General features: G+C 44.8%; 1 protein-coding gene across 1 annotated transcript in view; it reads right to left on the reverse strand.

Annotated features, from left to right (window-relative positions):
* Positions 1-1616: 1616 nt before the first annotated feature.
* kiaa0319l (KIAA0319-like) overlaps positions 1617-11815 on the reverse strand; it is a 35526-nt gene continuing 25327 nt past the window's right edge. Inside the window, exons 19-24 of the mRNA XM_083646387.1 lie at positions 10732-10891; positions 8480-8622; positions 7876-7998; positions 6591-6681; positions 5743-5834; positions 1617-4752 (exon numbers count right to left, since the gene is read on the reverse strand). Coding sequence (XP_083502513.1) covers positions 4556-4752; positions 5743-5834; positions 6591-6681; positions 7876-7998; positions 8480-8622; positions 10732-10891 — 806 coding nt within the window. The 3' untranslated portion in view covers positions 1617-4555. The remainder of the gene's footprint in view (positions 4753-5742; positions 5835-6590; positions 6682-7875; positions 7999-8479; positions 8623-10731; positions 10892-11815) is intronic.

Here is an 11815-nt window from a genome sequence, read left to right on the forward strand (position 1 = left end):
TTAACAGTTTTCTGGAAAAACTGTTGGAATAAAAGTCTCTCTCTGACAGGGAAGCTTTTAATTAGCATGCCTCTTAACATGAACGTTAATTGATGATCAAAATGGTTATTCCTATTCAAAACAATGCATCATGATGTGCGTATAGTTTGCATTATGTGAAGCCACTCATGAATGTGTAGCTGTAGGTGTGTGTTTCCTGTGCTCTTGTCTTGCCTGAACTTGTCTGATCTGGCAGAGGGATGCACACACGCGCGCGCGCGCACACACACACACACACACACACACACACACACAAGGTAATGCAGGAGGTTCAGTCACTGCAGTATCTTTCATTAAAGAAGAGGGATCCAACCTCTTTATGAGTGAGTCTGACTTTTAAATATTTACATTTGTCTTTTAGAATATAGCCTATGTCCATAATGGCCAAGAACAGTCTCCAGTGCCTCTAGTCTATAGTTTTCTGACCTCTGCTTCTACCGGCTGGTCTCTCGCTTTGTGAGGCCAAATTGACAGAACTACAGACACGCTGCAGGATTCCAGCATGGCTTTGTTATGGGGTCAGTCGCCCTCTGTAATTGAGTTAACGAAGCAGTAAAGGCCACCCATTGACGGCCACAGTCAGCTGTGAAAGATGATGAGACGATCAACTATAATATGCAAGAGATGTGTAAATAAGATGATGGCATCATCAGGGTCAGGGCAGCGTTAGTGTAGCGTGAGGATTAAGAGCTGCTCCACGTTTCAGAGCCAGAGAGGGCAGGGAAATCACCTCAAAATAGAAGAAATCAGCACAATCATGAGAATCAATATCAATGGTTTTAAAACATTTACTCTTATATAAGGATCCATCGCTTTAAAGGGCCCATATCATGCTATTTTTAACTGTATAAAACATGCCTCATGGGTCTTGACTGACCCGGTATGTGCTCTGTCTCTCCCCTCATTAACTATGCGCTGTTTTGAGAAGATAATATAAGATGATACGATGATCTGTTGGGATAGATCCATTGTTGGTGCAGTTGATTGTTTTCTGTCAATATTTCCATTCTACACAGCTATGCTACAGACAGCAAGGTTTGGTTTTCCACATTCAGTTGGCGGGGTGGGGCTGTGAGCGGACAAATGAGAGGAGTGTTACTTTGTGATGTCACAAAATCACGGAAGTCAAAATGGCTCATACTTTTTCCTGACATGGCTGGTGTGGCTTTATCTGTGTTTTGAGACTTCCATGATGTTTATATAGAACACCCAAGTCCTTTATAATCAAAGACGCAAGGAAATCTTGTTTTACACAAGATGGCACCTTTAAGATACATTTCCTTTTGGCCCAAAACAGTTGCATTACAGGTATATCAACTAATCTCATGAATCTAATCCCCCCCCCCCCCCCCCCACACACACAATATTAACTCCACAGCCTGCTATTTTGATTCAGAATACCTTTACTTTGCAGGACTTTAAAAGGTTTCGGTGACATCACATAACCGGCAATCCAGAAAGAAATCGCCAAATTTGGCGAAAGTTTGGAAAGAGCTGGAAACACAGTTATGAATAATCAGCAAAGCAAGACACCACAGAGAATCTAAACAAAATTGAAACATTTAATTTGACTTTACAGATTATCCAGTTGCATCAGGTCTGCTCACACAGTGAAGGAGGGGGAATCCTTCACTAAAACCTTGTTATTTAAAACAGTTTAAATTAAACACAGTATCCCTTCATTTTGCAGACACTTCCCATGTCAGTCTGCCTTCACAGTGGACTCCATCAGAGTGGGGGTCAATTCAACTCGTTTCTATGAATTCAAAAGGTGATTTGCAATTGAATTACTACTAGTAACAGAATAAATCCATCCCCCAGATTATAGAATGGATATTTACATTATATTGTTATTGTTGTTAAAATAAATTGATATAGAATGATTTCCAGTCTTTGAATTGGTAGAACTGAACGTGAATCAACCCCAAATCTGGACAATTACCCCAAATGTTGTTTTCTGGGATGTGCAACAGGCGTGGGGGAAAAAAGATGAAATCATTTCAAAAAGTTGGCACTTCAGGCGCGCTTGATTTTAACCCATTGATACCTGATGCAGCATTGGTGTGTGTGTATCCCTTTAAGACCGCGTCTTAAAGGGATACACACACAAATGAGGGATATACACGCAAATGCTGCATGGGGTATCAATGGGTTAATTGGCCTTGCACAACAAGTTGGCAAAAGATGACCAGTTAAAATCAGCACACTTGACTAAAATATTTCAAAACATCTCTGCCCCGGCCTGGTGTGCACTAGGTACATTTCAAGACAAAACTAGTGCAAAAAGTAGTGGCATCAGCGTGAGATGACTTTACAGTAAAAAGTTATTTTTCTAAATGATTGCTTATTTCACAGTACAGCTGTGTGTGTACCCTTTAAACATTCAACAACCAAAGAGAAAGTGACTCAAAACTTGTGACAGTTTCACAGCCTGCATGCAAAGCAATCACACTACTGGATGTTGCAGGGAGGGAAGCATCGTTTGAAGCAGGTTTCCTTCATGTGCTTCGGTCCAGAAACACCTCGAACACCCCAGCTCTTATATTATCACAACTTCAGATTTTTTGGACACACACCTCGCATTCTCTCGTACTGGATGTTTCCACATCAAGATCTTCTCAACGGGCCTGAAAATTCAAAACCGACCCGACCCGGCCCTAGTAAGTTGAAGCCCGAGCCCAAACCGGACCTGACCAATTAGCGAAAATTGTCACCCCGAACCCGACCCCCGTCGGACTGTGGGTCGGATCTCGTCAGGCTCAGGCTAAAACTCTGAATTCTAAGCTGTGTTTGCATGCATGTGTGGACTTGGAAGAGAAGGAGAGAGAACAGAGCTTTTCTTGCACAGTCCGAGCGCGACCCGACCCGACCAATTATCATAAATTGTCAGCCCGAGCCCGTCGGGCTGGGTCGGGTACCGAGGTGCTTCTGGACTTCAGCTGCATTCGGATCAACTAAAATGTATTAAATGTGCACAGTTGTGTTCTGTGGCTGAGCCTTTCGGATCCGACTGACTGACACAGATCAAGCGCTCCCTTTTCAACCGATGGGAGATAAAAGTGAGAATGGAGCCGAGACAAAAGTGCATCAGCATCAATTCACTGTCTTAAAAAAAAACAAAGTGGTCTTCGTGGTTCAAGCAGTCATTGCGTGAATGAATGTTGAGGTGAGTGAGTGAGGAAGCAGTACCCAGTTCTTCCTCTTTCTATTGTGAATGTCTTCATCTCTATCGAGGGCCACAGTGGCCTGTGTAGGCCCCCGTGAACAGCGTGTACTCCAGTGTGTGTGTCGTTTCAGCGACCTCGTCGTCCGAGAGGCGAGCCTCCAGAAAAAAAAAAAAAAAATCACAAACATAATTTTTTCCCCAAGATCCTCTGCCTGCGACCAACATGGCTGATATAACACGTGTGACTCTTAATGCGGGTTGATTGGGGGAGTTTTCAAACCACACAAACCGCTCTGAAGTGAAACATTTTGGCACAAAAGCCAGAAAAACACTGGGACCAGACACGCACGCACATACATAACATACATAACACACGCATGCTGTCACCCTGGAATCGGAACTATCGTTCGTCATGCACATACATACAACACGTTGCCTGGGTCCAGAGACCTTCAAATCCAGCCACTCCACTGAGTTGAGTTTTGGCTGCTTCTGATGGAACATGGAAGTGTAACAAGTCGACAATCCAGCCTGATATCAGGCTCGCACATTACGTACATTTGGGAGATTATTTTTGGGGGAAGGCATGGCTTTTTACGGTCTGTTTTGGTTTGCGTTTGTCTTTCAGAAGAGTCACCTTGACGTCATCAACACCAACTATATATATGAGAGTTAACCGTTGGCTTTAAGTTGGCAGTGTTGGATAGCATCAGTCCTATTTTGGAAGAGCGTGAATACGACGTGTGTGTGTGTGTGTACATGCATGTTTCAGAGAGCCGATGTGTGTGTGTGTGTGTGTGTGTGTACATGCATGTTTCAGAGAGCCGATGTGTGTGTGTGTGTGTGTGTGTGTGTGTGTGTCAAGTGGGCTCGCTGATTTGCGCGTCATCGCAGCAGCAGAGTTCTTCGTTTTCTCTCCCGCAGTCTCTAACCAGTACATTCTTGGTGTCTCTGTGTTACATTATATAGGGCTCTACGTGACATTTTATTACCATTCCACATTGGCCACCCCGATTCTCCATGGAATGGTAGAGTCTTCTCCTCTGTCGTGGCTCAGTGTGGGAGCAGGGACATTTCAATATAGGGGTGTGTCACTCTGTGACAGTGGGGACGCGGCTACAACATGTATCCAGCATGTTGTTCCTCTCTCTCCCTCTTCCTACAATCCAGTGATCACACGTCATGTCTTCATGGATGAGAGGCGCTTTAGGTTTGCGTGTTGAAGAACAACAGAAACAGAGAGAGAGAGAGAGAGAGAGAGAGTGACAAACAGAGGAGGTGAGAGAGCTGAAGGAAGTGTGTGGAAGCCGGGGGAGGGCGCGCCGCGCGCTCCCCCCCCCTCCTCTCTCGCTATAGCAGCTCGTCTCTTTGCTTCTTGCTCCTCGGCGGGCCCTGGCCGTTCCTCAGGGCGCCGTTCTGGGGCCGCAGGAGATGGCCGCGCTCCCGGTCCGTCCACGGGACCCCGCCCTGCCCGTCGTCGCTGTCCAGGTCAGAGTCCGAGTGCATGAGGGCGGAGGAGGAGGGGGCGGGCGCCGGCTTCAGACGACCTGGTGGCAAGAGGAGAGAAAGGGAACAGGACGATGACGATTTGTTTAGGGCTGCGACTGATGATCGACGTATTTTCAGTCTCCATTAATCTGTCGATTATTTCCTCAATTAATCAATTAGTAGTTTGGTCTATAAAATGTCAGAAAATCATGATGAAAAATGTCGAATGTGTTTTGACACTGTTGCCTTAAAGCTGCATTAGGCAAGACGTCTATGTAAGAATATACCCATCTTGTCTGCCTGTCCTTATCAAGTTGAGCGTCACGTCCACACTAACTGAGATACCACAGATTGCCCAAATTAAATTCTGGTGTTGAGTATGGACACTTTACCTCCCAAAGGAAGTGACAAACTGAAACCTGGAGGGGCGGCTTTAGCTCAGGAGGTAGAACGGGTCGGCCAATGACGCAAGGGTTGGCGGTTCGATCCCCGCTCCCTCCCAGCTGCTGTCGTTGTGTCCTTGGGCAAGACACTTAACCCTCCTTGCTCCCGCCGCCATCGGTGTATGAATAGGTGAATGTAGACTACCCACTAATTGTAAAGCGCTATATAAATGCAGGCCATTTACCATTACCTAAAAGCTAAAGCCAAACTGTCTCCTAAACAGCAGTGAGCAGCGCTCCATCCAGAGAAAACTGGACTCACCAAAGTTAGAACCTTAGCCTATCTAATCCCTTTGGTATGCTTCTGTATGAAGCATCACAGACCGGCCGGGGGGGTAAACATGAGCGTTTGTTAGGTGAGTTCTCAGCATTGAAGTTAACATTTTTCAAATAGTTACCTCATTACCACCTAGTGCAGCTGTAAATGTTGTGAATCATATTTAAGAGTTGCTGAGATGGTAAACTAAAAGATTGGTGGTGTGTGTGTGTGTGTCTATTATGTGTGTGTGTGTGTGTGTGTGTGTGTGTGTCTATTATGTGTGTGTGTCTGTGTGTGTGTGTGTGTGTGTGTGTGTGTGTGTGTGTGTGTGTGTGTGTGTGTCTCACCAGCTCTAGGTGGTTGTAGCTCCAGAGCGTCTTGCTCTTCAGCTTCAAGCATTTTGTAGCGGCTTTTGCTCCTGCGCACTCTGCTCTTACGCCTTCCAGGGACAGAAACACACATGGCACATCATAACACACACATGGCACATCATAACACACACATGGCACATCATAACACACACATGGCACATCATAACACACACATGGCACATCATAACACACACATGGCACATCATAACACACACATGGCACATCATAACACACACATGGCACATCATAACACACATGGCACATCATAACACACACATGGCACATCATAACACACACATGGCACATCATAACACACACATGGCACATCATAACACACACATGGCACATCATAACACACACATGGCACATCATAACACACACATGGCACATCATAACACACACATGGCACATCATAACACACACATGGCACATCATAACACACACATGGCACATCATAACACACACATGGCACATCATAACACACATGGCACATCATAACACACACATGGCACATCATAACACACACATGGCACATCATAACACACACATGGCACATCATAACACACATGGCACATCATAACACACACATGGCACATCATCAGAGAGGTGGATCTACTACAATCAGTCAACACTAGATAGAAGTCTGAGTGGAAATTATGCGTATACTGTAACTCTATGGCTGACGGGAGAGGCGGGTACTTCTCATATGCAGATGACATCATTATACATGACATGACATGACATGACATTATAATCATACCAGACATAATACAAAATATGAATATTTAAGCAAACTCATTTCATATATATGAGATGGTACTCACCTCCGGCAGCAACACACCATCCCCCAGATGACTGTTGCTATAGCAACCACGATCATGAAGGATGCTATAGTCACATAGAGCACACTCCACTCTGAAAACAAAACATAATAAACCTACGTTTATAATTTACATTATAAAACGGCTCTCTCAAATCAAGCAATCTGATTGGTTCACAGCCATTGTATAAATCCAATAACCGAGTCCAATAACCCATGGCCATGGGTTATTGGACTCGGTTATTGGTTGCCATGGCAACTCTCTTACTAAAAGCCTTTGGTTTAAAAAAAAACAAATGGCGGAGACAGCTGTCAGATCCTTGTGAATCGATCTTTGCTTATAACTTTACTAATACTTCGCAGAAAATGATGTTTTGTACAAGAATAGATGCGGGCTAATGTCTTCTTTGCAAAAGAAAGGCTGTTAACCCCGCATTTAACCCCGCATTTAACCCCGTAACGTTAGTTGGTGTCGGGCTTTGCAGAAAGCACTCGGCTTCTCAGCAAGCGCTGAGAATGCAACGCTGCGCTCGAGCTGCCTGTCGGGGTTTCCAGAAAGCTCTCAGCTTCTCAGCAAGCGCCAGGATTGGCCAATGTCAACTTCAGTCTCCAGAACGATCCAATCAAATCACCCGCACGTTCTTGCGGTCCCGCCTTACAGTAGTGTTTCAACTGACTCTATCAGAATGACATGCCAGTCGGAGTCGGACTTATAGTATTATTATTATTATTATATTATCATACTTGGAAACCGTTTTATAAAAGCAATATAGCACTCGAGCTGCGTGTGTTGTGGAATATATCCCCCTGCTCAGCAGTTATCCCACGAGGCCGCAGAAAACAGCTGATCAGGGGGATATATTTGGCACAACACACTGGCTCTCATGCTATATTGCTTAAGTGTATAACATTACATACTATATACTGTAAAGTGTATAACATTACATACTATATACTGTAAAGTGTATAACATTACAACCTATATACTGTAAAGTGTATAACATTACATACTATATACTGTAAAGTGTATAACATTACATACTATATACTGTAAAGTGTACAACATTACATACTATATACTGTAAAGTGTACAACATTACATCCAAATTGTCTATAGCATGTTTAGTAAAAACAGCCACATAAAGAGGAAGTACATTTCCTGATCAGAGGAGAGAGAGCGAATCAGTAAATCTCGGAGAGTTAGTCTCAATAAGACTCGCACCCAGCACAACTCTGCCATTTCACATCCGATTATCTGAAATATCTGAGTGGCATCGATGGCATCTCACCACAGTTGCTCTCTCCGTCTCCCAGCTGCACTCGGATTAAGTTCTCCATCCAGAACGGGTGGCAGACGCAGCGCCGCGTGAACGAATCGCACTCCCCGTGGCTGGAGCAGTTCAGCTGGCAGACTGCAGGGGGAGAGAGAGAGATAGAGAGAGAGAGAGAGAGAGAGAGAGAGAGAGAGAGAGAGAGATAGAGAGAGAGAGAGAGAGAGAGAGCGCGCGCTTTAAAATCTCTCACAGATCTCTCACAGAGATGAGTCATCTTGTAGATGGCAGAAGAAACAGCAGAGACATATTATAGAACATATTTTTTGTAACTTCGGCTAGGCGCACTAAGTGAGATAACAGTGTACAACAGAGTTGAAGAGACAGAGAGAGAAAGAGAGAGAGACACACACACACACACACACACACACACACACACACACACACACAGAGAGAGACAGAGACAGAGGGAGCAGACAGACAGACAAGAGTTAACTTGTAGCAGCAGCCCAAAGAAATGTGAGAGATTTTAACTAGGCCTGCAATCCATCAGTGTCATTATTTGCCCTGGGCCTGCTTGAATAATGCACAAGTCAAAATGGCGTCTTCGTCCAGTACTCACTGACGGTGTCCACCCGCCACGCCTTGAAGATGAGAAAGTCATTCTTCTGTTTGCGCAGCTTGTTGCGAAGCCCCATTGCAATGCTGCGGCCGGACAGCGGAGGGCGCCCGGGGCCGCCCGAGACCAGGAACACTAAACGGGTACTGAGCAGGGAGGGAGGGAGGGAGGGAGGAGGAAGAAATGTTTTGGGAATTTACTTCTAGTTGCTCCATTAATCACAAGGAAATATATCATTCAAGCCTTTTTCAAGATTATCTTTCATGTAGAGGTGTCACCAAGTCAACTTTGCCCGAGTCCCAAGTCAGTCCCAAGAGTCTTGAGGTCAAGTCAAGTAGAACAGCAAACAAATCAAGAGCCCATTATCAATTTAATATATCAATCAAAAGAAAATACCTGTTCAATGCAATATGGTTTTAATAGTATACAAACTTGGTATGAGCATCATGAGTTTGATTTTCTATAATCAGTTTCAACTTCGATCAATTCAATCATTCCACACAAATTCAGAAGACAGAATTTGAATCCCGTCGTCTGCGGGAACAAATCTCATCACTTTCAATCAGTCATTTACACACAAAACACAAGATCTCAAGTCAAGACTTTAGAAACATTTTCAAGTACAAGTGAAATAAAAGTCAAGTCCCAAGTCAACAGAACACAAGTCAAGTCAAGTCTCAACAAGTCTTCTCTTCATCCAGACTCAAGCACTTTAACCCATTGATACCTGATGCAGCATTTGTGTGTGTATCCGCGTTAACGCGGTTCGCGGTCTTAAAGGGATACACACACGGATGCTGCGTCAGGTATCAATGGGTTAAAGCACTGTTTCCCAAGCTATGCGTCGGAACCCGATTTGGGTCATGGACCCGTGGCGGGTGGGTCGCCGACTGGTCGTCGTGGCAACTCATTACCGTATGTTTAGTGTTTTTTGTGAGTTTGGGAAATGTATCTTTTGTGTCCCAAGATGAAAACGTTTGGGAACCCTTGATTTAAAGCACAACTCCCATCCATTTTTAGACCTGGACCTTAGTTCACCATCTTTTTCAATCATACTGACCATACTGACAAGTCCCAAGTCAACAGAACCCAAGTCAAGTCAAGCCTCAACAAGTCTTCTCTTCATCCCAGACTCAAGCACTTTAACCCATTGATACCTGATGCAGCATTTGTGTGTGTATCCCTTTAAGACTTAAAGGGATACACACACAAATGAGGGATATACACGCAAATGCTGCATCAGGTATCAATGGGTTAAATTGTGACTTGAGTCTGACTTGAGTCCAAGTCATCTGACTTAGGAAAACGTGTATGCATTTCATGACAGGATATCCACTTGAGAAAGACTTTCAAGGTGTGAGAGAGAGATGGAGTGATGCTCGTGTTTCAGTCTAAGGACGCCATGACGCTTTCACAACAGAAAAATCCATCTTATGGATTTGCAAAACAACACTCGGAAATGTCAGTAATGTACTGCTACTGTATTATATTACCAAATCGACACTTAGAAATGTCAGTAATTAGGGCTGTGGCGATTCACTTATCTCCCGATTCGATACTATCACGATTCTTGGGTGCCGATTCGATTTATATTGCGATTCTTAAGTATTGCGATTCTACGATTATTGCGATTCGATATTACGATTTATTGCGATTTTTGTTTATTTTTTTCTTTTATTTTTTCAGTTTGTTTGCTTTTTTACACTAGATTAGAACATGGGAAAAGTTGAATCATACACTAGAGACTGTATATTATATATCATGAGTAGGGCTGGGCGATATAGTTAAAAACAGGGGCGGACTGGGATCATAATTCAGGCCGGGCATTAGATACCAAGCAGGCCAGGCCGATATGGGCCAACGCGCGTGAAATTTGGGCCGTTTGAAGCCAGATTTGGGCCGTTTGAAGTCCAATTTTACAATGAGATGCACCCACTTTAACCCTGAAGTGTAATTATTACTTCAGACTAACTAATAAAGTAATAAAACCACTAGTAAACCAGTAGGCGGCGCCTGGCCTGCTGTTCAGTGAGTGGCCTGACTGCAAGCACCCAAAAAAAAAAATTTTTTTTTTTTATTTTTTTTTAATTTTGCGATTATCGATTCTGGAATAAAAGATCGATCCAAAAAATCGTGACATTAAAAATCGCGATACTTAGGTGAATCGATTTTTTCCCCCACCCCTATCAGTAATGTACTGTGTTATGACCAAGTCAGTGTGTCAAGAGGGGGAAACAAGCGAAGCGAGAGCCCACCTGCGCTCGTTGAAGGCGCTGACCTCTCGCACGGTGATGTCGCTGTCGAGCACGCCCAGCAGCACGCCGACCTGCCGCAGCAGCATGTCGCGCTGCCGGTGGGTGACCTGGGACACGGACTCCTCCAGCACCAACTCCACCAGGTCACGCTCCCACACGTCTGACAGAGAGAGGAGACAGACAGACAGACAGACAGACAGACAGACAGACAGACAGACAGACAGACAGACAGAGACGAGGGAGGAGAAGGGTGAGTGAGTATGGTGGGGAAGAGAAAATCTATTTTCTCCCCAATTGTACTTGGCCAATTTCCCCCTGCTGCCCCGGCCGCTGCTCCACCCTCTGCGGATCTGGGGAGAGCCGTAGACTAGCACCACGCTTCCTCCGAGACATGCTCAGTTGCCAGCCGCTTCTTTTCACCTGACAGCGGGGAGCTTCACCGGCAGGACGTAGCACGTGGGAGGATCACGCTATTCCCACCAGTTCCCTTCCGCCCCGAACAGACGCCCCGACCGACCAGAGGAGGCGCCAGTGCAGAAATGACTGACTTGAGAAAACGAGGCCCATTGCAAGATCCATCTAACACTCTGGGAAATAGGCCAGGGCCAGGACTGACGGATTAGTTTACGGCTGTGTGTGTGTGTGTGTGTGTGTGTGTGTGTGTGTGTGTGTGTGTGTGTGTGTGTGTCTGTGTGTGTGTGCGCGTGTGTGCGTGCGTGCACACACACACACCATGATGCACACAGACATATATGTAACTAAAACCATTAAAATTGACAACCGGTCCACAACTTTTTTTCCCATGTATCTACCGGTCCTTGGCACAAAAAAGGTTGGGAACACCTGGTCTAGACCGTTAATCTGTGAAGTTAGTTTGATACTCGTACACTGGTCTAGACCGTTAATCTGTGAAGTTAGTTTGTGATCAGGTGTTTCCCTCAACCTGCCTGTCTATTTTCATGTTGGTTAGTGATTTCCTATATGTCCTGTTGAAAGGCATCCAGAATGCCTTGAGTTGTTGATGTTTCAGAGCACTGGAAATGTACTGTAAGGCTGGAAATATGTAGATAACCATCATCACATC

Source organism: Poromitra crassiceps (assembly GCF_964638095.1).
Source record: "Poromitra crassiceps genome assembly, chromosome: 11".
Classification (NCBI taxonomy): domain Eukaryota; kingdom Metazoa; phylum Chordata; class Actinopteri; order Beryciformes; family Melamphaidae; genus Poromitra; species Poromitra crassiceps.